Consider the following 27,835-nt stretch of genomic DNA (forward strand, 5'->3'; position numbering starts at 1 on the left):
ACCTCAGTCCTGAGAGGGCAGCAGATTGAGTCTCTCCCTTTATAGCATTTAGACACCCAGTTGTGAGGGAAATCATCCCACCACTCATTATCTGCTTTTATGGAGGCCCACCTCCAACCCTTCAACCATGACTGCAGGAGCTTACAGGTCAGTAAAGGCTGACATCCGATGGAACTTTCTGATGAACCCACCAATATAGTTGAGGCTTTATTCTCTTAATTTAATCTTGAATCCTGTGTTAGTCCTGTGTTCGGGTCTGATGTTCTTATCTGTATTAAACCTGAGGCAGAAACATCACCATGCTCTTTTACAATGCTGGCTGCAAATTGATGAAAAAGACTTCCACTGATGTCAGTCACACCTTCAGACGCACCAAGTCGTGAAGGAGCCTGTACGTCCACTGCAGTGTGGTATTTCCACTAAGCATTGACAAACCTCGGTAAAGACAATGGGGACACCGCCTGACTTAAATGGATTAGAAGAGATTCTTGTTATTGTAGTTTTGCAATCCTGGTTTAATAGCATTATGATCTACCTATGCTGTGAAGGCAAACATAAAAAGTTTTGTGTGTCGATCACCCCACGGCGGTCTCAGCAGAGGCACATGATTACATCCACGGTTCTAATTGCCCCCTGCTGATATCCATCTGTCGGCTGGTAGAAGTGAATTAGCTCCTCTGGTCAAATGCAGCTCGTCCTCTTTGGAAAGGAATTGCCAATATGTTTGCTCTCCAGGCCTGGCTGATGGATCTCCAATGAGAATTCCTGTAAAAGCACTGAGGTCTATTCACATTTATATATAAAATAATGTGTATCCAGGTTATGACTGGAAGGAGATAATGCACCTGAAATGGTGTTTGTGGGACATTTTCATCTATCAGTCCCACTGTGGGGCAACACAATCCTCAAAGCCTCAAAGTAAAATTCCCTTTTAACTGAAAAATATTATAAAATAATGTCTCCACTTTGACATTTTAATGAAGAAATCTAAACCGCTTGTGGTGATAGATGTCGAAGGCAATAGATGGGTAATAGTCATTTCCCAAAAAAAGGAGGCATGGATAAACCGTTGCATTGAGAAGGTTGCATCAATGATGCCTGTACTTTATAATAACGGGGCTTTATGATGTAGCCATAGTCAAATGAACCGACTCATGGAGGTAATCATATGTGTAATTAACAGATAACCTCACTTAATCTCCACTTCTCCTATAGCAGCATGTTCTCAAAGGTTAAATAACTAGTCAGCTCTGTTTAATGCTGTCAACTAAAATTATTGTAGCCAACATTATGTTGTTATTATGTGTCACATGACTTGTAGATAAGGGTGAGAGGATGGGCTTTGCCAGTGGTTATATTTTTATTTTGTCATGCTTATGTGCCTACAGTGAACAGTATTTTCTATAAAATCTATGAAATATCAACATCCTTAAGAACTAAGAGAATAAAGATTGGAGAGCCTATTGAATTTTCCCCTCCTCCTCCTGTCTGCATAGATTGCCGCTAGGTATTCAGATGTGCAGGTGACTCTAAATTTGAGATTACTATGGTTCTTTCTACATGTAATTTAATGAAGTCAGGGTGTCCTCATCCTGCCTCTTGGGCGCTAATCCTCTAATCTTCATCCTCCCTTGCTGTGATAGCTGTGGAATTATAGATTTCAATTATAATATATTTTCTTAATGCATAATGGCTGCTAGATTAAGTCCTTGTTCCAATGCTCAAAGATCAGGACCCAGTGGAGCACTTAAATGTAGGTGGAAAGTGGATAGAAGTTAGTTAATAAACGGCAAACACGGCAATCCTGCTTACAATCATACAAATATATGTTATTTTATTGAATAATATTCCATAATAAGATATCCCCGTTCAATTCATGTAGAAGTTAGTGTAGAAATGTACACAGGTCTGATGGCAAACAGGGAGAGAGGGTGAATCAAGGGCTTGTGTCTGAAGATACTGAGAGGGAGTCATCCCTAATGAGCCATTCAACCAAAACACAAAGCATGCTTTGAAGAGAATTAAATAAAACCCCGATGTCGGTCTTGAGAACCAACGGTTTTCGGCTGGTTCCATTGCTGCAGGCTTGTGATCGTTGCATATTGCTGGTCTTCCTCGCCTCTTTCCCAGGTGGTCAGAGAAGTCCCAACATTCCTCCCACTTGCTTTGGCTCTCATTTTAAGGAGCCCAACCCGAGTCTAAATCCCTCGTAACACTTGGGATGTGCCTGAGGATTCCGGCCTTGCTCTGCACCGAGGCCCGTTGTTGTTTATGGCTTGTATTTTTGTTATTTTACCATTTTTATTGTTTTTTCTCCTGGAAGACAGGCATATCTTAGCGATCTGAAAGTGAAGAAGGGCTAGAATGAGGTTAAGGGATCCCTCTGGAAGACTTGCGTGACCGTAACGCTGAGACTTGCAAGGTCATCGCCGCCGCAGCGGTTATCCTGCTGTTTTCACTTGAATACATCTTTCCCAAACACACAGCTCCGGTGCACAGTGGGATTTAGTTTTGGATGGAGTTCACTCGGGGGACGCATCAGAGTGGATACAGTGCAAGACGAGAACACGTCAAAATAGGGAGGAATATTTGCAGAAGAACAACAACTTTTCCTCCCCCAGAGGAGTTCGCATTAAAAAGTAAACATGACACAAAGGAAAGACAAAAAAACCCCAAAAACAAATAAACAACAGTGACTATTTAAGCACATATTTAAGAGATTAGACCCGACATCACACCAGATATATAATATTTTACATACTGTAGTGGAAACTGACAGCATTCCATACATGTAAGTCATACAGGGTGTGTGGTCTGGAAGCATGCTGCTATGTTGTACTGGATATTTAAAATCCTTCACATGGTTTGCGTTTGCAGAGAGGCCACTCACATTTCTGTGTAAATTATGTTTTAAAAAATGCTAAAAACACAAAACCCCCAACCTCTTAGTTTAGAAAAAGAAAACAAAAAACAGTAAATTCCCACCGGCTTCAGAGAAACTGTCATTTTTGATTACACATATTTTAGTGCTGCAGTGCAGTTTATATGATGCTCTTGCAGAAAATTCCTATGGCACTATAACCAATATTAATGCAGTGACTAATTTAATTTTGTCCATTATTATTATTATTATTAAAAACCAATAACACATGGGCTTTGCACACACAGATCTGTACTTTATGGCATATTCCAGTAGGGACTGAGCGTTGTGTGCAGAGGAGGCCGTTATTGCTGCATAATCATCGGTGTAATCATCAAAAAATGTTAGAAACTAACAATTTTTCATTTTTTTAACAAAAAGCTTTGCAAATCACAGTTTGTCCACAATCATAGGAGGGTTCTGGTTTAGATACCAAATGTTTCCATTAGGGGGAGCCAGTTTTACACAGATGTTTATACAGTAAAGTGGCTGCTGGTGTACATTTACCATGTTGGCACAGCAGTGTTTGGAAAAATGGGCCGAGGCTTCCTTTCAGAGAGGTGCATCATATGACGGAAAAGAACCTTGATTTCAAGATGGCACATGCCTAATTTGCATTGTAAAAGAGCTTTAACTTAAAATGATCCCATAATGCAGACTTTATCAGCTGTATTTTTTTAAAGCCAGTTTCTTCTACATATATCTTGAATGAGGCTAAAATGCTGTGTCAGCTCCTCATAATAAACCTAAAATCAAATGATAGCAAAGGTTTGTCTCTATTAGCTCGCCCCAGGCTGTTGCACTGAATCTCTATGACTCAACAAAAGTGGTGACGCTTCAGCTGCAGTTTAACAGCATCAAAATTGTGATCAAGTCCAACAATACCCTGTTGATTCCTTTTTAAAATGCACATTCAAGCAGCAGCCACGGTGTTTTTGGTGTTAAGGTGCGACGTGACGTGAACGCTGTACTGGCTGTGTGTCTCGGAGGACAGTATAGCTGCTGGTGCTCACACTGAGCGGAACAAAAGCACGTCAGCCCGGCCCAGTGTGGGAAAACATGGCCGTGTTCAACCGGCTCCTTAGTTGAGATTGCAGTTTTTTTATGAACAAAACCAGATTTCTGCTGTCTGCAGAAGACATCAGGGAACTTTATTTTCACCCATCGGCGTCTGGTTGCTCTCTTGTTTGTGTTTTATTGAGTCTATCGATCATCGTTTCAGCCGGGTGTCCTCTCTTTTTCCTCTCGCCTCTGTGACTTGTCTTACCTTACTCTTAATCATAGACACACACACACACAGACTGACAGACAGACACACACAAACCTCAAAAACAGACTGAAAGTAGACACCTACACAGTCAACATCATGTGGAAAAGAAAGGTAATGGGCTGTAGCAGCTCTAGGCTGGTTAAGGAGCTGTGTAGGAAAGGGATTATGACTTTAAATCTCATGCGTGGGCAGACAAACCATACTGGTATTTTTTTTATTTCCCACGTTACCGCTATTAGCTTTGCACCAACTGTCAAAGGACTTCGATTAATCAAACTTCAGCGCTTTCTCCCAACACCTCCTGTGCTCTACTGACCTTTACTGACCTTTTTTTCTCTCGGAATTTGACTCACCTACACCAGGGTGAGTCCCACCCTGATGCCACCTCTCCACTCCTAGCTTTGTCGCTATTGCACTTTCTCATCCCCGAACAACTTATCATCAACGTTCACTTCACATTCATAGTCAGAGTAAAACATTCAGATTCTTTCCTGGCTTCACATTTAACAGGACGTTGCAGTTCTTTTCTGGCTACTTTCCGTGTCACCCTCAGACAACTTCCTGCAGCATTCGGCAGTACAGCAAGTAGGGAAGTCTGATTTATTTTTTAACTGATGATATTTTGTCCCAACTGATAAAATTAACTATCAAATAACGCCCAATAACAGGATAACTCGTTTGAGCACAAAGAATTCCCTCAATTTGGTGTCACCTAATAAAAAAAATGCCCAACAGCATGCTGAGGCCTCCTGCTGTGGTTGTTGATATCTCAAAATCGATGGAAACTAACTTTGAAACTGTATTAGGCTGTTGTAAATCCACCGGGGAGGGGTTGGTTTCTGTTATATACTGCAAAAAAAGGGGCTATGTAGGCAAAAATCCAAAACAAGGACAAAGAAAATATTCCCCATTTTAAAATGAATGATATTCCCTTTAGGAAAGCCAAGAAAATGAAAGTCTTGCAGTGCCCTTCAGATAATTCCATCTGTAAACCTAAAGTGCCTTCTGTACCTCTTTGTCTTCCAGTAATTATCACAACCACATAAAACCTGCCAAGAATTGACTTTCTTTATTACCTATGCTCAAAAGTCCACCCGCTGATCCATCCTCCTCTAAATTACCGCCCCTACCTCCTTTTTAAGACGCGCTCTCCCCTTCAGTCCCACCTTCCTGCATTCCACATCTGTAACCTTCATTCACATTAAGTTACCATTAAAATCACACGGCTGATGCCCTCGTCGCCATCATCTCATTTTTAGTGAGTGGCTAATGAGTATTACCGTTAGCTTTCCACCTCAGCTAGCATCACTCTTCTTGACACAGTTAGGGGACATAAAACTGTCTCCTTTCGGTATCAATGTACGTTCGCCTTGACTGAACATTTTAGCCACAATTGTGCGTTCAGACGGAACGGAACTGACGACCGCCCAACAGCCCCAACCTCCATCGGGTCATTGCATATATGTATATTTCATCTCTGATCAAAAGACAGTGTGCAAATCAGAATCAATCAATGCACTCAAAGCAAATAGATAAATAACTGAGATTGTTACGTCGGATTTGTCAAAGCTCCGAACTGACAGACGCATCCCGGAGATGTCTCCTCCGAAGGACAGTTCCCACCCGTGTCACCCGTTCACACACGTGTGGCCGCAGAAGACGGCCGCTCGCAGGGGCTGAAACACAATCACATCAAGATGTTCACTCAAAGGACTACAATTTTGAGGGCAATTCTTCCAAGGTGATTTGATAAAGCTAGCGAGTGGATAAGCTGCCTGACATCCCCGGAATAACAAGTGCTGCAGCTCCAAGGCTCCTCCGGCTTTGATGTTTGACTTCAAACCTGGCTTTATGCTGACAGCAGATGCTGAGTGAAACACACACTACGGCTCCTTTTCGCAGGCGACTGAGTTCAGATCTGCTCCGGTTTGGAAACGTGACCCAATTGTTCTTCTGCGGCCTTTGCGGCGCAGATGTAATAAGCGGTCGCCTGGCAGAGGTTGAGAAGAAGGTGCCGCTCTCATTCTTTGTTGGTAGAAATATTGCTTGATGCTTAGTTGACTCCATCAAGAGTCTGAAGTAAAAACTCAAGATGTTTTATGGCTCATCCTCCAAGGAAGACTAGTTCAATGATTTCCCTCTCAAGTAAATGTTTCTTTTTTGTCTCAGTGTTCTAATCCTAACTATTCCCTTTTTTTACTGTATGCTCCCGTTCGTTTTCTCAGTCATTTTTACTGGGGGTTTTCTCTCCATTTCAATCATGATTTCAAATTTTAAGAGTTGGACTAAAGAAAGGAGAGCGTGATCGTTTTATCGGGCTGACCCCGGCATTCCTCTGGGAGCTGTTTCACATCATTTGGAGTTTTATTGGACCTTGGGGAGTAGCTTAGCTGTTGTTACCGAGTTTATGGCTCAAGAGAGGGGAAACCCGTGGTTCTGGATTATGATGCTGAGTCAGCACTGGAACCGTGTGACTGGTGAGTGTGCAGTGCAATAAAGCAGGCAGTAGGACAGAGAAGCTAGAGAAAAAAGGAAGGACGAAAATGTCAAAGTAGGTGAGTGATTATAGGGGCTGGGATGTCGTTCTGGATCTGGTCCTGGGTTTTGGTCCTAGTGGCAGGTGGGAGGGGCGGGGGCTCCCCTTTCAGGTATACTCATGGATTGCTAATCCTCAGCATCTTGCAGCGTACACCTGTGGTGGTCAGCGAGGACCATTCCCTCAGCGTCTCCAGAGCTGGCTGGGCAGCCCTGTTCCCGGCATCACCGCTGCCCCTTGTCCCACCCACCCTCAGGCTCCGGTGCTATGATGCCTCAGCCTTGGGGGCTTCTTTGCGCCCGTTCTTCAGGGACGGTGAGTCGGACGTCTTCGCCGTCTTGCAGGGAGGACTCACCGGTTCACTGGGGAGCTCGTGGAGCGACGGCTCCTTGTACATGGCAACTGCGTGACGACAGACAGAAGCTGTTAGTGCGACAGATTGAAAAAACGTTGGGTTTATTCAGGCGGCACTGGGGAGACCAACCCTCTATAACTTTAGGCAGGAAATGTGCAGCTCCTTTGTTCTTCTTTACCCTGTTGCCCTTCATGATCTGACCATCACGGTTGATACCGATATACCAGCAGCGGCCCGACTGCGTCTGGCGGTAGAGCATGGAGGAGTACGTAACGTAGTAGTTCTCAAACACACTCTCCTTGAACTTACACTCCGGAGTGAAGTTCTCCTGTAAAAAAAAGAAAAAAAGAATAGAAATTAAAATAAATCTCGAGCAACCATTGATATAATAAGCTACTTTTGACAGCTTCACTGGCGTCCTTGATCAAAGAAGTTGCTTCCTTGGGTGAATAATTTCCTGTTTCAGTATTTATTTACAGAATCCATAAAGAGAAGACCAGAGTTCACGCCACTCAGTTCAGTCTACAATAGGTGAAGTAAGAGATGTAGCTTTTATTAGACTTTCACAATCTCAGTAGAAAATAAAAAAAACAGCTTATTTCTTTTTAAACCCAGACTTGATAAATTTACTAAGCTCGTAATGATTGCAAAAAAACTGCTAAGCAGTTGTTTGATGAAGACATTCTACTAATTTCCTTGCTTCGCCAACCAAGAGCAACCCTTATTTTTAAGTCAATTTAAAGCCAGAACAATTAAGAAAATGTCCTACTCAGTCTTATCGATATATTTTTCTGGAATCAGGTTGTAGATCTGGCGGGCTTTATCTAATACTGTATCTCTGATGAAGATGAAGGGTTTTTAGTCATCGGAAGTCTCTTATCTGAGAAACAAGTTTAGCTAATGGACTGTACAATCTGTGTCTACAGGATTAGGAGAGCATTAGAGAGGCCCCGATTTTTAACGTCAAACCACTTTACTCGATTCATCTGTTTTAATTACACAGTCAATTTCCTTTTTTAGGGGAGGCGATTCTGGATGCTCGCGCTCTCAGAAGAAATGTGAGGGGATGCCGATCTCGAAACAAGATAATATTTATGGAAGGATGATAAAAATCTGACCTAGTGGACACTCCAGGTCAGTCATTTCTGGGGCGAACAATCAGATGGATCACACAGTAAACTGCTGTAATGACATTGCTCTGAAGGGTGTGATGGGAGCCCTGGTGGTGCAACTGCCTCCATAGTGGAAGCACCGCTTCCTTTTCTTTAATGGCATAAATATTTAGTGGTTATGAATATGTATTAAACACAAACACAGCAAAGGTTAAACCCCTACAAACAAATGAGCGTTAACTGATTATTGAAAATGTCTGTTTTACTTATTTCACCTTTAAAATACAGAAACGTCCAATTATAATTATACTTGACAGTTTGATTTGTGATTTTAAATCCAGTGGGATTAAAATATTGTGATCACGAGCTCTTATTACTGTCCATTAATGTTTTATTGTGCTCCTGGCTACATTTGCTAATATTTGCCTCGGTGCACTTTTCAGAGGTCACAAGCAATAAAAGGCGAGCAACCTTAGCAGATCTGTCAGACCGGAAAGCCTTTAGAGTACATACTTTGTCTTACTTTATTAATCTAAAGTACATGTAATTTAGGCTACTCCCGAGAAGTTTTGCCTGATTGGTTAAATTCGAATAGACGTCCCAACCATGGATCAACTGCCAGAATACAGACAGTTATTGTGAAAGATCGTGTTCCAGCAGCTCTTCTCCTGCCTCTGTGCCCTCACCACGAGGAACCCTGCGTAATGTTGTAATTAACCAATAGGGGCATGTATACATCTCTCTTAGCTTCCATCAGGGTCTTGACAGGGTCCTTCTCCTGTCAGAGTGCAAAGCCAATCTGCTGGATTGATTAAGTGAGAGCAGCAGGCTGAAATGGCTGAGTGGAGAATTTTCCTTAGTCTGAGGATGACAGAAGCAGGTCCAGAGGACCACAACCCAGGTGAGCTTTAATAAAGACCCTAAAGTAGCCTGAGAAGGTGGAAAAGACCTCCCGTTTCACAGTTACCGCGTATCATCACTTTATCCTTCTCAGACAGGCATCATCCTTGAGCTGACGAGGCAAATCCATCCTTCAGTGCACTTCAACCAGAGTTTATAGATCTTTCTACCCCCTCTGCTCTAAATACACAAAACTTTACTCTTTATTTAGCAAACCTCATCAACGACCATCACGGAGAAAATTCGGCCAAATCGGAGATATCTTTCAATAACCTCTGACAGGTTTGATATCTCGGGCTGCTGCTAACACAGAAGAGGGATGGGATCGATAGATGATCTGCTTCATTCATTATTAATCAGGCCAGAGAGCAAGAGGGTTGGGAAGTGCGGGGGAGAAGGAGAAAGGTAGGATAGAGGAGAAGATCACTCGGAGAGGACAGAAGGGTTGCTGGGTAATAAAGGAGATTAAGAAGAGTGAGAAAGGAAGAGGCCTGCCTCTCTGCATCTCCCCCAGGACCTCAGCAGGAATAAGGGCTTCGGTCACCTGCAGCCCACCCTTTAACCCTGATGTCCCTGAGAGCCTGTCACTACAGAGACACCCCCTTGAGCTCAACCTCTGTCATGAGATACCCTAAAACAACCCTTCATAATCAGCCCCCTGGAATTAGCCTGCTGCTGGAAATCTCCACAGGTCTGACCAAAGAAAGGACGTAGGAAAAACTAAATGAGTCAAAATGTGTCCACTGTAACTAAACACAATGGCAAATAACCTTGTCCCATTAATGCTATAAATATCTGAGACTCACCTTGAAGTAACCTCTAAGCTCCCACCCACAGTGCACAGACTACATGTCACCTGCCTGGGTAACACACGCTAAAGTCACTCTAATTGGGATGTGTTAAAGCTGCACTTTTTTCCTAAGTGATTGGAGAGTATTTCCATATATATAGCCATTTCCACACGAGAGATTGAATGCGACCCCCTCCCCTTCAATGGACCGTGACTTATTGAGGGTCTCAGGTAGATTCTCTTCCATGTGTCTCAAGCTGCAAACACATTTAAATGGAAGCGGCGGAGAAAGGCAACGTGCGGTGTCCGTGCGGAGAATCCCCAAGATGGGAACAACCTTTTTAGGATGCAGAACAGCAACCGCCCCCAATACACACACTCCACCACCACCACTACCACCGCCACCACACCCACCCCCTCTACCCACATGCACCACCTCTTTCCTCATATCTGATTACATCGATTCTACCTGCTTCGGGATGCTTAACTCACCATACACCGGGAACGCACGTGCCATCACAAAGGGACAGCAGAGTAGTACGGTACGCTTCCTAAATCGGGCCCTTTCCCAGCATGCTCTAGGGAAACACGTACGAGACAATCGGCTAGGGTGAAAAATATGCAGTTCATTGAACCTCCGTGTGATATCTCTCTGCTTTCAGAATGATTGGCCTGGAAAATTTAGCTGCACTTTTGGAATTCGAGGCACGTGTTTCATATCGGGCATGTAGTTATTTGTAGTGTCTTGTTCCGACAGCAGGGGTCACAGCGTCACACGGCATTCCTGCGTTTATAGACTGTCCCCTCATGCCTCCATTGTAATCTCCGGCAGTCTGAAAAATCTTCCCAGATGTAGCAATACAACCGCATTTCCATAAAACCACATCACCCTTATAGCGCCCCACTCACATCCTTTTTTATTTACGCAGACAACGCACAGACGCGCACACGTTGCCATGAGCAGGGCTGATGTTGCTGATGTTGTTGTTGCACGACACGACACGTTACGTAAGTCAGTATGGCACAGACACGATTATGAAGTGGGGGCTTTGCGGAGAATGAGACTGGCAGTTAATGCTATCTCACACTGTGACCGTATCGCGGTACGGTCTGTCTCTGTGTGTGGGCGGCGTGCTCGCATGACAAGGGCAGAGTGGATGGTAATGTGCAGTGTTGACTGACAGCTGGAAGGCCCCTGCCAATACAATGTGGCTGAAATCAGAGTTAATGTTGACAGAGGTGACACACTGCCTGCTGCCTCCATCTGAGATCCCACTGCATGTCAGCACCAACACTTGAAGGGATCTTGGAATTGGGGTGGATTATATAAAAAAAACAACCCTGAAATCTCTGCATTTGTTATTGCGTATTCATCAGTCTGTCCTCTACATGTGGTCATACGTGTAATGCCCTGGCCTGTGGCGACAGCCATCCTGCCGCTGGTATTGTCCCACACCACAATCACATCCAGCCACAGAACGGCTAGAAAAGCAGGAATAAGCTTTTCTCCAACAGGTCTTTTATTCCTCGCTGGTGTCTCTCTCTCTTTGTCAGTCCAGCACGAGCGTCATCTGCCTACACAAAACCAAAACAGTCACTATTGTGCTGCTGCAAAACGTGTCGTGAAAAGAACACGGCTGATTTGGAACCAGTCACATTTTTGCCTCCCGAAAACTATAAATGAACGCTTGTTCAAAAGGCTGATGTGGATGGCACAGATGCAGATAAAATGGTCATGTACTGTTTCTCTGTGTTTATACTGTATTGTTATATAGATTTTTGTATGTAATTATATAGAATACAGACAAGGGTCTGGGATCCAACCAACAACCTTTGTAGGACATGGAGCACCAACCTGGGTGCTAGAGGATGAAATTCACTTAAACATGACAAATATGCTGACAACTGACAAAAAAGTGATCATAGGCTGATAAGATTAACCACATGCATCATCATCAAGGGGTTCGGACTCTTGATGTACTCGTGTAGTTTCAACTTTGAGTCCTTGCGATGTCATTTGTAGTTTTGAGCTGAGTAGTAAAATGGTACAAAAAAGAATCAATGCCTCCAAAAATGATTAAATTTAGTGCTTTCATCAGCCATCGGTGATGATCTATGATACCATACTGTTTTTTTCCCCGTTTAAATAAGTGAATCAAGGATAATTATTCTTATTCTCATTGAACCTCAAGGATAATTATTCTTAATAATCTGATATACCCCAAGTTAAATCTAATTATATTACAGAAAACCCAACTAGGAATTTCCCTGACTTAGTTTAGCCCAACGCTCATCACAATGGAAGTAAAGTAAAATGAATTCCATTCATCTCCCTGCAACAGCTTTTTATGTCCGCTAAAATAATTAAAGCACAACATATGCGGGGCAACTACATCTAGTGATTGAAAGTACGATTTAATAAAAGATTAATATGAACGAGTACATGTTATTCCTATCACAATGTCAGCGAAGTGACTGAAGATAGGTTTGTTCCTGATGGTATCGCGCAGCCTCAATTGTTGCACAGTTTCATCTTCGTTTGATCTCAATCTCGGTTATGATCGAGAAATCTAAGATTGTGCGTCATAAAATTCCAAGGATTTGATTTTATAATCACAATGATTGGTTTTTGGGGTCTGTTGGCTACTTGTAAATGAACACCCACCCATTTTCTCCTTCTTGCATGGATAATACAATTGCAGAGGATCGAGCCAGGCTCTATTTTTATATCAGGATCAGCCATTTTCTGTTTTCATCTACAGATAATGAGGCTGTGCTCTGTGTCGGGGACACAGCGGCACTGGACTCCTCAGACTCCTTTTAGACCCTGGCCCCACAAATTCTATCAGCTGGTGTCATAGAACGGAACAATTTACAGATTATTGAAGGGGACAGACATGTAGATGTAAGGAGATGAGAGCATAGCTGCAAGGAAGTGACTCGCCTCTCATTCATCCACTCAGCTGCTCCAAGGCAGCGACGAGCTGAGCTACAATACATGAAAACATTCCCCCTCGCAGTCATTTCAATGTAAAAGCAAATCAGAACAAGTTGACAAAGCCCAGCGATATGAATGGAGTGCTGTAGAACACCACCTGCACTGCCTCTCCCAGCAACATAGGTGCATTATGTACACTGTGGAGAATAACATAGAGGTAATAAAACCAGGCATGCGTGATATTGCACTAGAGCACAGCTGTTCTACTGCACAATGATGTACTTCTACACAAGAAGAGGTCAGAATCCAGCGCTGCTATTGACTGGTGCTGAGGAAGTCCCTTCTCCTTCTCTTCAGAGAGGCAAGCCTATTGCATGCTAATCAGGGGCTCCGAGGATCTGAGGATAATACCGTAAATGTGGAAGCGTTTGTGTCTAACATGCAACAATGAAGCCCTCCTTCGCGTATCCCGCGTACAATGCCGCTGTAACAGTTTCCTTACATCGCTTCAAAGACAAAACAGAAACAGGAAAGGTGAATGGGGACGAAAAAAGCATAAATTTGAAGGGCTCCGAATTCACAAATCTGCCTTACATTTAAACGTTACACGATGCAGCACTGGGATCCTTTTAAAACGCGGAATCTCAAGATGATGTTAAATGTTATGGCAATAATCATAAAACAAATGCTGCTGTGTACATTTGCAATGGACTTCCTTATCCACCTCCCCACTGCTACACACTTTGGTTGCCCATTATGTTGATGAACAATGGACTGTTTTCCTTCTGCTCATCTTTATGTTTGCATAGTGCATCGTGAATTCTGGGACAGTTGTCGCAGCTGAGATTCCCTTTGGAATTTGTGGGACATGCATTTGTTTGAAGCCCGGTGCTTTACATGCTTTGAGGGATCTTTTGTAATATGTATTTTGCTTTTGCCATTATGTATCTTGCATGCTTACACTGTGTTGGCAATACATTTGCATTATACTGTGCAGCAAGATTATTACAATCATCGTTTGCTTCCCGGTTAAAGGTCCAAGTCACTCATCAAAGGTTACACACAGGAGACAAGTGTCTGTTCAGTCCGATGACCCGCAAATGTTACATTTCAACAATACCTGTGTATTAAATTTTGGAATTTCTTGGGAAGGGGACACTATACTGGTAAATATACCATTATGCACCATCAAACCCTGCAATTGTGCCACACCCTTGGCTCAGGGACTTGAGTCAGGCAGCAGAGTTATTAGCATATTCGCCCTCACCCTTCTGCAGCTACATCTCTCCCTCTGTGGAACTGTTAAATGAGACGTTCCTCCTGTCCTCCGTCATAACATTGCAGTCCTGAATCACTCCTGTAATTTAACAGAACTGCATAAACAATCCTAAACTTCCTGGGGTGGATATGTAGCCAAGCATGTTCCATCAGCGTGAGAAACGGAGCACAGTAAACTCAGAACAACAACAACGACAGCAACAACAATGACAGCATGAGCAGATTAAAACTCAGCTTCTGGGCAGAAAATAACGGCTTCCTCATCTGTAAAGCAAGTTTAAGTCCCAGAAAGTCAATTTAAAATTGTATAAAAGGTAGCCCACCAGGGTCAAACTAGCAGAAGTCATAAAAATGCTTTTTTTTTCTAAGACCCGAAATATCTCAGCCATACCGTCTCTGCTGTAAATGGCAGTTATTTTGCAGCTGATGGGTCTTTCAAATTTTATTCATGTGAATGTTATTTCCCGTCCAAAGAGATGAGGAATAATGAGAAACGATGTACGTTATTTCTCGGTGCACCTACCGAAGTATAGAGGTACCCTTCGCTGTTCATGGCCAGGTACAAGCCTGTCTTCGCACCCTGGATCGCCACAATCCGCAGGCCCACTGGAATCAAGTTAAACTGTGCTAAAATAAGAGAAGAAAGGGGCAGAGAAAAGGTGAAGCAAAGCGGAAGAAAATGAGAAGAACTGCAAACTTTAATGCGCCAGAATAAATACATTCATGGAGAGTTAAAAGAAAGGAAATAAGTGAAATGTCATGTTCACCTTGCTTTATACGAGAAAGGTTAGACCAGTCTGAATCCTGCCACATGCTCCATTTCGGATATTATTTACAGACATTAATTCTAAAATAATGTGAGGCCTGCTGTTAGTGTTTTATCCTCAGATTTACCTCTGAGGCTTTTGCAGCGGGGGGATTTAAAAACATCTGACAGGAGAATCAGGACGGGCCGGCGGATAAATAACATCTGTCCGTTAACTGAGGGGTGAACCTGTCGCTGATAGTGGATCAGTCTCATCTCTGCCCAGCCACAGCATTCTCCCACAAACAAGCTTAGTGTAATGAGAGTGATTAACCACACATGATAGCGGCGCAGCTCCGGAGGATGTGGAGCAAACAGACTTTTAGAAAACGCCACGTTAATACTGGTTTCACTAGAAAAGGTCACCTCACGGCGAGAAATGTAAACACGGGCCGCGTCTTTGCTCTTGTTTCTCCAGCACCGAGAGGTGGCATCGATGCGCATGGGTGAGGTTTGTCTGACGGACAGTTTGATGAGACATGGCTCTATTTTCAATAACAGTTAAGGAAAAAAACATTGACGGATGACTTTAGCCTCCATTGTTCAGCCCCAGGGCGTCTGGAGCAGAATGCAACCCATTCAAAGGCGTTCTTCAGCTGGGTGTGCACAGGACAGGACAGGACAGCCCGCCGCCTTTTGATTGACCACTACCGTTTCTGACCTCAGCTGCTGTGTGTGAGTGTGAGGGCATGCTTTTCACAATAAGAATTATAAGATTAATGTCAAAGGACAGAACTCAAATACACACAAAAAAAGGCTTACAAAAAGAGCTGTTTTCGTCCCGTGTGCTGTCCATGGTGCCGTCAGGCTGCATCTGCAGATAGTATCCATGTTGACTGTACAGCCGGGTAACGATGCCCTTTAACTGTGGCTCTGCAGAGAAACACAGGGGGAAAAAGCGACAGCGCTGCATTAAACCGGTGCAGCTGCCACCCCTTCAGAGCCGAGACGGTTCCAGTTTTTGCACTCTTCATTTGTCCCTCTTTGACTCTTGGTGGGGGTATAACTTTTACTGGCTTTCTCAGCTGTTGTTTACAGTCAGTGAACAATTCCGGGCTCTCACCTGAGACTGTGGAGTCACCCCGAATACAAATCTTACAATGTCATCTCGGTGTGTTGTAATACAGTAAATGCTGGTTTTCCACTCTCTAACCCTCAACCATAACCCATATATGTGATATTAAAAGCCTTGGCTGAGACAGAAAATTGGAGACTGGACTTTTCCCTGGTCTTACGCTCATAAATCCAGGCTTCTAAAGTTATTAGACAACAAAGCTGTGCACAGTTGTCGTGTCCCTTGTCAGAAGTCGGAGATTTGCTCTCAAGAGGAGAAAAGATATGAAAATATTTAGCACCAAAAAGAAGGATTTATGCTTTGAGTATTCAGTAACAATTTCTTAGTTAATTAGTGAATTGCCCAAGGTACAGTTTTGGACTAATTCACCCCACACTGGGGATTTATAAAACACAATGAATTAAAATTTTGTAGCTGCTGGTCCGTCTCAGTTAAGCTCAGTCGGCTGTCTCGGCACGAGTATTTTTAGTAGAAGCTGGACTGTCAGAGGATGAAGTCAAGTGAGAGCGTTAGTCCATCTCCTGCTAAATAAAAGATACATAATCAAGGGGGTTGGGTGCAGAGGAAGGGGTGAATAGAAAGGTTGAATGTTTCATGAGCAGAGTCCCTGCAGCATACTTTGCATTCATTTAAGAAACGCGCAGAATCTTATCGCTGATTCTCAGGCATCACTGCTGCCCTCTTCAATTACAGGAACCACTTTTCCATGTTGGGGAAGTCTAATTTATCTCCTGAGCTCAGCACCTTTCTGCCTTGGCCCAGCTGCTCTAACAGCACGGGGAACCCCGATTCACTTTAAAGCCCAGTCATTTAGGCTGCTCTGTGAACTAGCCGGTTTTCTTTGCCGCACCTTTTAATAATGCAGCACAGATGATGAAGCAGTTCATGGCAAGCCCTCTGAAGGCCACCTGGGAGTTCCCTTTGCTAAACTTTGCCCGTGCCTTTCACACGTGCTCCCCTGGGAGGGATCTAGGGCACTGTGCAATCTGCCTGCCTTCCTCAGACTACCAGAACATACTGGGAGGAGACGCGTGGAAATGGTTTCCCAAAGGAAGTGTGCCAGGTTCGAGGAATCGATGAAAATGTGACCTACTCCCATTGTAACATGCAAGCATCTGCAGTGCTCCTCATCTCTCTTTCAAAGCAGCTTGTCAAAACATCCCACTCTCTTCTCCTGCGCTCTCTTCTCTCCCTCAGTTTCCATTTCCCACTCTTTGAGCTGCATGTGATTTCATTGCACCTAATAACTTCATACATCATCTAATTAGAGGAAGACAACTGTTCATTTCTTGTCCCCTATAGAGGCAAAAAAGGAAGAGAGAAATAAAGGGGAAAAGTGAGGAGAACGGAAGGGAAGAGAGAAATAAAGGGGAAAAGTGAGGAGAATGGAAGGGAAGAGAGAAATAAAGGGGAAAGTGAGAACGGAAGGGAAGAGAGATAAGCAACAGCAAAAGAAAAGAGTAAACAAGATGGAGTGACATTGTACGTGCTGGAGGAAAATACATTTTAAGCACAATTTCAGCAGGAAGCTTGTGCAATAGGGCTGCAATCACAACAGCCATTGTTGGTATTAGGGGCATAAAAACTGCATTATGTAGAGGAGCTGGCTTCAACTTTACAATCTCCATCCTACACAGCCCATTCTAATCCAACGCAATAAAAGCCAGCTTTTACTATATGATAAAAACATGAAACTATATTGCATCTATCAACTCTTGGATTCCCACCTCCCCATCGTATCTCTCCTAACTTCTACGAAAAATTTGATATCGGCCATTTCATCTGCTTATTAAAATGAATGAGGTTTGTCAGTGATAGCTTTTCCACACATCAGATGTGTCAAGCACCAAGCTACAGTTGTACTTTGTGACTTTCTAACTCGTGAACATCCTAAAAGCCCCCCCCCCCCCCCCCCCCCCCCCCACACACACACACACACACCCTTTTCGCTCACTTGAGTACAAAACGTTGAACGTGCAAATGAGCAAAACTGAGCATAATCAGAACACGGGCGGTGCTAGCTGTCATCAAATACCAGCAACAGTTATGTTCCTGTGTGTATTCCGCACACAAAGACACACTTTAAATCAACATACAAACATTGTATAATATTTGCTGTTCTGATTTATGTTTTCTGACAGATATTTTAACAATTAGTGTCTTTTTTCATGCCTAATATGGTGTCATTTCTCCTCTCATTTCGCTAGACAGGATAAATTAAAGGTCTGCTCGAGCGTTTCTCTTTTTTTGAACTTCATTAAAGTAATTCACAAGAGACAAAAAGAAAATGTGGTCAAATTCAAAGCAACCAGGGCAGAATAAAATTAGGGCTGTGTATTTGCCAGGATCTTTCCTACAGGGGTGTGACTGCTTTGTAATATATATATATATATGTATGTATATATATATATTTTCCCACTGCATCCCCGAGCAAATCGAGGATGTGCTTGAACATTAGTAGACAGACCAACTTTCTTTTTTTGCCATGAGCCCCCGGAGAAGTTGTCTGACAGACAGTGACGCGCTGTGACAGCAGTCAACATCTGGACGGATTAGCACAACACGCAGCTTTATTTACATGAGCTGGAAGCCTGAATCATGAGGACACACAGCGTGTGGGCTCTCCTGCTCCATGCACAGAAAAAAAAAATGATGGGAGGAAGCTGACTGGCTTAAAGTTCAGAATTAAAGGTGTGCTTTTATTCTATAGTATTTGTATTCAAACCATAAGAGCATATTTTTAAGGCAGGGAGCCAGAAGCGATAATATTTTCTTTTAAAGACATGGACAAAAACGGAGATTCTGAAGCTACATATACCATTAAGCTGAGAGGCAGAGAGCCCAAGTACAATTTTAATTTCTGTTTTGATGCTTTTGGACTGTAATAAATTAAACACACAAAAAAGTGTCTGAAAGGACAAAGGCCGAAAACGAGGATCCACTAGATCCAAAACTGAAAATTGAGGATTTTACAGGTCTACTCATTGATTAACTGCTTCAGCTAACCCTAACCCTAACCCTAACCCTAACCCTAACCCTAACCCTGTACAATACAGACAGTTGATCAATGATATTTGTATAAAACAACCGTATCAAATAACAGCTCTGACATCAACTGATGGCTGCATGTATGTGCAGGTCCATCTCAGTAATGTTAAGGTCAATATGGGAAACAGGGTGTTAACAAAGTAGAAAAGGACAGGAAGAAATGGCAGTGAGGGTTGAGCATTAAGCTGTCAGCGTTGTGCTTTCAATGCTCAACTAAAACAATGGTTTTAAGCTAAAATGATAATGTTATCTTACAGACTGCAGCACTCACATCTGAACAGTTCATAAAAGCTCTGAAGAATTTTAAAAACTCTCAACTCCTCCAAAGGAAAGCTCAAACCAAAGCCATGAAACCCATCAGCACTTTGTGAAAACCCAAGCTGCTATGAATGATTAATCTGATGAAACACTGTGCCTCCACTCAGGTGTGAGCGATGTACGTCCACCTTCCGTCATTAGATGACAGCGGGGGCTGTGCATTATCTTTCAGGCTCAGCGCACCTACATCTGCCTTACAGACGGGTCTTTCACTAACTACGCTGAAACAACAGCCTGCAGCCTTGATGGGCCTGAATATTTCCTGCTGTGAGCATTTGTGTGACTACATTCATCACTCGAGGGACACGTGTGCATGTGCGTCGAGAAGAAAACCCTCCAAAAACTCAACATTCGCTGATCCGGGTCAGCGGAAGGTTGGCCAAAGAGGGCCCCCTTGTCCATTTGTGTACATCATCACACAGGTGTTGTCAGTGCACGCAGCATGTTTACTTGTCAGCAGGCCCCTTTTCCAGCTGACCTCTTCCACGCACAGCCTGCAATGTGACTTGCAGCTGACGAGCAGAGAAGCGAGAATCCCGCCTCTGGGGATGTGGCTTTTAGAAATACCTCAAGTGCGCTGGAAGTCAAAGTGAATTTTTAAAAAGCCGGTGGTGCTATCACAAGTGAGTGGAGGGGACGCAATGTACCTTGGACCATTCGAACAAGGGGAAGAACGGTGGAGTTCAGGATCAACATCTACCACGACTACCAAGTCCAGACCATGTAGGACTCAGGTCAACACATGCTTTCACTGCTCTTCTGCTTGTTGACTCAGCCAGACTAGTGGTGGACACACAGGGTCCACCTCCAGAACACCACAGAAGGGCCAAGGTCTGCTGATTCTTCTGCTGGTTAAAATATTCTCGTTGAAGCGGTAACCTCTGTCTATACGGCGATGCCTGTCATCAATTCAAAAATCACCTGGGGGAGACCGTTGCCCCGGCGCTATAGTGCAGCCATTCACACCGCAATTATGCGTGTGTCTGTACAAATGAGGTCAGCGCACATAAGAAGCCAAGGTAATCGCTTCGTGCATCATGGCCGCCATCAAGGACACTAAAGCATAATTGGTCTACATATAAGCAGCGGTTGAGGTTTATCGTTAATCGGCGTAGTATGAGGCTCGTTGTTGCGTTATCACTGCTCTAATATATTAAACGGACTTGATTTGAACGCCACATGTCGCTCGCTGATCTCCCACTAGCCGAGCTGTTCCCGATAAGGTTGAGGTAATTATTGGAGGCATGCATGACTGTGCAGCCAAGGACATTTCTTCTGCTGCTGCTCTGACTGGAGCAAACTACAGGGGTTTTCCTTGGCGTAGGATTTCAGGACTCCCCGATACTTCCTTCCCCTCTTAACATCTTGTGTCTTCATGTCTCTTGCTCGTTTTTTTCAGATACTGTATTTGTGTGTGTGCATGCAAGGAAAAGAAGAGTCTGTCACTATTGCGGCATTTGATTCTGCTTCTAATAATAGGAGAACATGATTCCTCCTTTTCTCCTTTTCCAAAGTGGGCCACGAGCGCTACAGTGCTACTCGTAATTACCAACCTTGTGGGAACTTGTAAAGTGTGAGGACAGAGAGGGAAGAATGAAGTCATGAGTGCTGGTTAACAAAACAGAGGCAAGGGGAAGGGGCTGGATGGAGGGAAGGAAAAGGGCAGCGGCACAATCTGTGACAAAACATGAGAGGATAGGTGAGGAGATAGGAGACGACAGGCTCCAAAAAAAGGATGTCAGAGAAGGGATGTGTCAGGATCAGGGCGAGGTTCATGAAAGAATAGGAGGGGAAAAGCTGTATGGTGCCACCTGCAACCCTGACAATGGCCTTGTGATTTGAAATTCAAGGCTTCATAAATCATTTCTCGTAACAGTTTGCCAAGTGAGAGTTATTGCTGCTTATTAATGGTGCTGACAGGAGCGTGTCAAACATGAGCCGGAGCAAAGGGCCACACCGTTTCCCCAACGCACATTTGATATTCACATATGTGCTTCATTAGCATTCTGACAGGAACATATCAATGGCGGCTAACAACACGCTCAGCGCGGGAGATGTGGAGCTGTGTGCTGTTCTGGAGTACTACAGCCGTCACAGTTTGACCAATTTAGTGTCCACGATTGTCCAGTAGAATGCTAGCAAGACCACCACCCCTAACATCATCGCAGCGTGCCTCACCTGACCTTCCCATCGACCCTCCAGCAAGGACACAAATAGGCGCTTTAATATATGCAGAACAAAAACAGCCGTTCCTCTGCAGTCCCACGGGAGAGCAGACCTCTGTACCTCTGTCAGATCGCGTGATGATCACGCAGGTAAACAAAAAGCCCGATAACCACATGGAGATGGTCAACAAAGGATGATGCATTTTTTTTAAAAAACGGACTAATTTTTCTCTCTAAAAGGTTCCGGCAAATGCGCACAAGCCGACACAAAAGAAGAAAGTGCATTTAGGGGAGGGAAACCTTTGTGTCACAGATCAGAGACAGTTCCACAGAATCTTTAAATGCAAATGTTCCTGGGTTGTTTTTTCCTTAATGTGCATTCCTGTTGATTTTAGTAGATATGGTTAAGACTGTGACATGCAGGATGATCAAAAATGATCAAAAATCATGTGAGAGACATCATGGCCGGCCCCTCCTAGTTGCTACAGAAGAGGTTCTGAAAAACACAGGGCTAATGAGGTGTGTAGGTCCGTAATGACTGGAAATTTCACAATAATGAGTAATCTAGCAGTTCTAATAGTTGAAGCACCCCGGAGGACCAGTCTCAAAACACCATTGCTCTGCTTTCTTGTATTTAATGCATATTCTGTAATGTGCTGCATTTTAATTCACCAGCATGGGACGAATACTGTATGTCTGGCTCCTACGTTTTTTTTAAACTAAATTGTGAGTTGTTTTCCCCTGACTGTTTTCTGTTAGATACTGTAAAGTACATTATTATGTGTCATGTTAAGGAGTTGTCACTGTTCGTTAGGGTTCATTAGGGTGAGCCTCAGGTTAGAAACCCATAAGACTTGTGGGAACAATAAAAGTTCTAACAAATTGAACATTTAATATTTATCAGCGTTTCTTGATGCATTTGCATGGGCGTCATGTTTTGCCCCAGTTACTCGTTCCCGCTCTCTCCTTTTCTCGTCATTACCTCTACAGGTGTTCTCACCCTCAATGTCCTTTTCTCGTTAGAGGCAAATTCAATCTGTCCTTGTCAACTTAAATCACCACCTGATTTGGTTTAGCAGGTTTACTTGGGAGGATAAAGGTGGCATCTTAAAGATGATGCCAAAGGAAATGGAGACACAAACACCGAGCGCTTCAACATGGCGGGAAACGGGTTCACTTCCTCGTATATGTGTCCCCTCATCTGATACTATCTCGTCCCTGGTTTTTAAGGCCCATTTGACGAATTAATTTGAAAATCCCAAGAAATTGTTTGACCTCCATAGCAGTGACTAATCTTGTGTGGATGCTGCCAATCAGCAAGCGGTCATTTGTTGGAAACTCTTTAAATTTTAATGAAATCTTGATATTCGACTGCTGGAAGGAAAATCTAGTTTAGCACTGATAGCAACAGTTCCAATATCTTCTAATCACTCAAATGATGCACAACAAACATATTATAACATATAGAAACAGCCTCACAATTTGTTAAATAGTGGATTTAGAAGGGGGTTCATGGCCAAAAATGATAGGATACTTCGGATACAGGGAACAGTATGAAGAAAACTAGCATTAGCCAAATCAACCATGCTGATATCAAGTCATATATATGGAGAGGCTCCACGCAAACACCAGTCTGCAAGAACATGAAACAGATTTCAATTATCTGGTCATATCATCATCATTGGCTCAATGTTCAACAGCATTATTAGTGTTCCACCTGCTGCTGAGTTCATGGCCATTGACTGGGCCTTCCAGGTCGCATCATGGGCTGTCAAGTGATCAACAACCTGTTTTATTAGCACTGAGGTGCTATAAAAGAGTATTGTTTGGTAGATGGCGTGTGTTTGCTGTTAGGTTGCTGGAGCTCTTTCAAAGAAGTCGTCCGTTAGGTTTTTTGAGAAGTATTGTCCAATGGTTTAAACTCGTGCACAAAAACAAAAACAGCTTATTGAAGCAAAGATGCTCTTCATGTTTACAGGCGCTGTGGCAGTTGGCCCTGTGTTTACCTCATGGCCTTCTTCAGATCCTGCCTCTATGATGGGCTGATTCACAGCTCTTTGCACTGCCACCCACCTTCCCTTTAATCTCCACAACTATCTCTCCCCTCCTCTCTTCCTGTCTCTTCATGTCTGTCCACCTCCCTCATCTCCAACCACCTCCACCTTTTGATACAGTTTTCTCCAATGTCAGTTAGAGCCTCTCTCTCTCCATCAACTCACTGTTTACCTCTGCGGACTCGCCCTCCCTGCCCGTTTCTTTCTCCCGGCCTCTTTCTCTCTCTGCCTGACCCTGTCACAGACAGTAAAGTTCTGATGAGAAGCTACCCAACACTGCACTGTCTGATCAGGTGTTGTTGAGTAAGCAGGTTTTGTAGGCTGGAACTCTGCGGGTCAGCTTAATGTTATCCTGTGCTGGATCTCTCCTTGTAACCCGGTCTACTGCTCGCCAGCCGGGACCGATATCTGGGCCGTTGACTGGCCCCTCGGACGCTTACTCATACGACATACTACAGCACAGCCGCATGCCAAATAGCTCACTCAAATCTACAAGATGTCTGTGTCTGCAGTGTGTTTTAGTTCAGCGTGAGGTGCTGCTGTAGCTGCAGAAGCCATTGCGCAATAATCCCAAACCCCGTATGAGCTCATGCTGGATTGAAATTCATATTGGAATTGCTTATTAGAGCTAGAGCATGAGGCTGACACATGAAATCAGGCTCTGTTGTGTTGCTGGGATGCCCAAGGCAACAAGAACTCCCCACCCCCCAAATGAAATGTTTTGGTACAAACCATATCACTGGTGAAAATAATGCAATTCCACCAATTGTGAAGCACATTTAAATCCTCATCGCTGTCCACAGAACTGCGATTTGCTGATCTCAAACACACCGAGCAGCTGTTGCTTTGCCTCTCATCATCATTTTTTTTAAATATTTGCATGTCTGCTAATTTTGTAGCATTTTTAATGGCTTTCTTTCCATGCACACATCTGTAAAAAAAAAATAAAAAAAAATCCCACACTCATTGTAAATTCTAAAGCGCTAAAGGTAATAAACAGGGGCAAGTGGTTCAATATATCTCCCTTCTCAAGTCGGATTCCACCTTGAGCAAACTAAGAGGGTGATTATTGATTAATCACTATACATTAATGAGCTTGATTGATTTGAAAAGAGGGCAGCAGTGCACATCACTGACAATGGGATACTTTATTCATCGGTCAGGCTTTAAGGGGTCTTTTGTATATGAGGACATTTGAAGGATGGTGATGAACAGAGGACAGTCTGGTAAAATAAGGAAAATGGTGCAGCATGAATGCAAAATATGTGACCCCAACATTTTAGTCAGTAGAAAATAACGAGTGCAGTGTGATGCTGCTGTGGCAGCTGGAAAAAAGCTGTGGAACCCATCTCTAACAGAAACTGCAGCCATGCGTGAAGAAATCATTCATTTTTAAGTAAACACTCACAGGTAATCCATGATCTTTCCCTTTTATCTGCAAAATTCAGCAGTCTTTCAGGCAAACCAATGGAGAGCACAGACTGGTGAGACTTTACTCCCACCTATTAAGAACTTTATCCTGACTCTTATATGTAGAATTTGTTCTGATCATCCCAAATATTGAAAGAAATGAAGCTTTAATGTTGAGAAGTGCAGCACCGCGACTCCAGATATGTTACATTCATCATAGACATCAGTTGAGATAAGAGAAATGTTCATTTCACTCCAGATCTGCCTAAATTGCCGTTCTTAAGTGGGCTCTGTGCAGCTCAAGCAGAATCTCTGTCTCGTCCAGCATCGTTAACGCTGCAGGAGTTTATGTTGATAAAGGATAAGTCAGTGGTGCATGTTTAAGGCACTGTTTTATGTTAGCATGTCCACATGTTTCAGCCCGCAACACAATCTTTAGCTTATAGTCAGCAACTAGTGGGTGAGACCTTTAATAGAACATAAGAAGAGATTGAAAAAGGAATATTTTTAAGGTTTTCACCTCACTTTTCTACTTCACACACTTTGCCCTTATGAAAAAAAAGTCTCTTTAAAGTGGAATGATAGAATTCCTGCATTGTGCAATACCGCTACTTTAATTATGTTTGCTTCTCTTCAGAGACGGTAAAAAAAACAAAAAAACAACCCCAAGTAGCCAGCAGGTGCACGGCATTAGACTTCTAGCGTTGCTGGAATTTTCTATTACTGCTTGGTGCCTTGTTAGTACGAGTTTGGATTTCATTTATGAAGCATGAATGCAAACTAAATGACAATCACAGTCCAGTTCTCATCAGTTCTCCACCCAGAGATACAATTTTAGCTGTTTTAGAAATAAAAATATGTGGCCTCTATGAAGGATGTTTGCACAGGGTCACCGTTGCATGAATATTTAACTCATGTACTACGCTTAATAATTGTGCATGAATAAGGCGAGCAATTCCTCATGATTTAAATAATATAGCAGGCCAGCAAAAGAATAAAAAAGCTTAAATGAGTTGATTGCATTATTCTCCCTTCTCTTTTTATGCATAAGTGCAGTTTAAAAACCATGGAAAGTGTTTAAATATCCTTAAATTCAACAGAAATCTTTGTTTTTTTAATGTTTCACAGAGCACAACCCTGCAACTGGAAGGTCTCTAACATTATTTCGGATGTTCCAGATTTCCTTGCCTCACACACAAGCTTTAGAGAAAGCAGCATGTCGGCAGCTCTTCACATGAAGTTACTCAGTGTTGAAGTTCGCTCTTTCAAAGTGACGCCACATCAGAAAACCTGACATACTTCCCCACCACAGGAAGGATTTTTTTACTTGGATTCTCCTGTGTTGTTGCTGGAGGTGTCAAGAAAGCCTCACTGACATTTAACAGAGGCGTCTGCACACGTCCAATAATGGGAATCACATTTTAATTAAATTACTCAATACCCCTTCCATGAAGTTTGGAACCCATAAATGCGGAGCTGTAATTCAAAATCTATGTCAACCAGATTAACAAAGTGTCAACAAATTCCTCATTTTTTAATGCTGTTGGACAGGTTAATAATACAAATTAGCACTTTGTTGACTTTTCAAGTCAATCGGCAAACAGATGGTTAATTATTAATTTAGATCAATATGAGAAAACAAAACTGCACATAATACAAAATTATACATTCTTATGTTAAAGATGAAAGCTTTTCTGTATGAATTCTTTCAGGAAAACACATGATTCATGAACGTAGCTACAATTTGGACCTTGACCACAAATCACCAGCAGAGGAAAGTGAAAACCATAGCAGAGACTCACCCGGTCTTTTCTCGTTTCGACCTTTTCGACCCCCGCAGAGACGTACTTTGGAGATCAAGACCAGGATCTGTTTCTGGCACAAGGACTTGTTGCTCTTCGGACAGGGCCTGCGCTTGTTGGCTACCGGTCGGTTGGCTTGGTCGTCCTTGACAGCCCGTTTCTGTCTGATGAGAGTGCTGGCAAGAGCTGCCATCTTCCCCCCCCTCTCACCTTTGGGAGGGGGGTCTCTTTTTTCCCAGTAGCCCTTTACTGGTTTGCCTTTTGTGCCTTCTTTAAATTAAAATTAAAATCTAAAAAAAAAAGGAGGACTAGAGCGTAACAGAAAATCCCCCACAGGGGAGATCCGGGTGTAAGTGGGTTATCAGCAGAGAGTTTGGTTGGAGGCTTCCCTTAGAGACGAACAGGAAAAGATTCAAGTTCACCTGCAGTCCCGTGTAAAAACACTCGGAGCAGAAATTGGACAATAACAGAGCCTGCTGAAAAGTGCTACGGACACATTTTGCATTTCAAAAAAGATAAGACCAGCGGCATTTGTCTAACCCTCGTCCCCACTCATGTTTCACACCAAGATTGTATTGCAAAAGAACTAAATGTCGACCACAGCAGCGCGCAGGAGCTCAATTAGTTTTACATATAAAAAGACTTTTACTGAAGAAAAGTAGAGCCATCCTGAATGCTAGATTGGTCTTAAAAGCATGTGGAAAATCAAACATTGTGTCACCAATTGTGCTGTCCGCAGAAGTCCAACTTTGCCTTCCGTGTAAATGTGGCAGCATGGAGTAAAGAGCCGGGGGTCCGAGCGGCAAACCGGCACACTTAGATCCAGAGGTGGAACAGCAGGCGGGATGCTGGCGGTCTGCGTGGGGATGGAAGAGGCAACGGAGCAGAGACATGGACACAGACAGGCAGAGATTGCTCCTCTGCCTCCGACAGCAGGCTCCTTTCCCACAGTCCTTGCCGAACGGCCCCCTCCCACCTCCTCCACCGGCTACCCCTCCCATCCAAAGTCAGCAAGCGGTTTTGAGAGTATGGGCGCGTGAATTCCAGCAGCCACCATCA

At 43.4% G+C, this 27,835-nt stretch overlaps 1 protein-coding gene across 1 annotated transcript; it reads right to left on the reverse strand.

Moving 5' to 3' along the window:
- Positions 1-1,808: 1,808 nt before the first annotated feature.
- On the reverse strand, positions 1,809-27,835 carry fgf11b (fibroblast growth factor 11b). The gene is made up of 5 exons (XM_057053957.1): positions 26,777-27,835; positions 15,667-15,777; positions 14,623-14,726; positions 7,211-7,409; positions 1,809-7,128 (listed from the first exon to the last, which is right to left on the reverse strand). The coding sequence occupies exons 1-5, from the start codon at positions 26,967-26,969 to the stop codon at positions 6,992-6,994; spliced, it is 744 nt and encodes a 247-aa protein (XP_056909937.1). The 5' UTR covers positions 26,970-27,835; the 3' UTR covers positions 1,809-6,991.

This window comes from Takifugu flavidus, chromosome 14 (assembly GCF_003711565.1).
Source record: "Takifugu flavidus isolate HTHZ2018 chromosome 14, ASM371156v2, whole genome shotgun sequence".
NCBI classification, from domain to species: Eukaryota; Metazoa; Chordata; class Actinopteri; order Tetraodontiformes; family Tetraodontidae; genus Takifugu; species Takifugu flavidus.

Coding starts and splice junctions, on each gene's coding strand:
- fgf11b (XM_057053957.1), bottom strand. CDS start 26,969: ATGGCAGCTCTTGCCAGCACTCTCATCAGACAGAAACGGGCTGTCAAG. Junction 14,727..15,666: donor GGACGAAAACAGCTCTTTTT/GTAAGCCTTTTT, acceptor CTCTTATTTTAG/CACAGTTTAACTTGATTCCA. Junction 7,410..14,622: donor AAGGGTACCTCTATACTTCG/GTAGGTGCACCG, acceptor TTTTTTTTACAG/GAGAACTTCACTCCGGAGTG.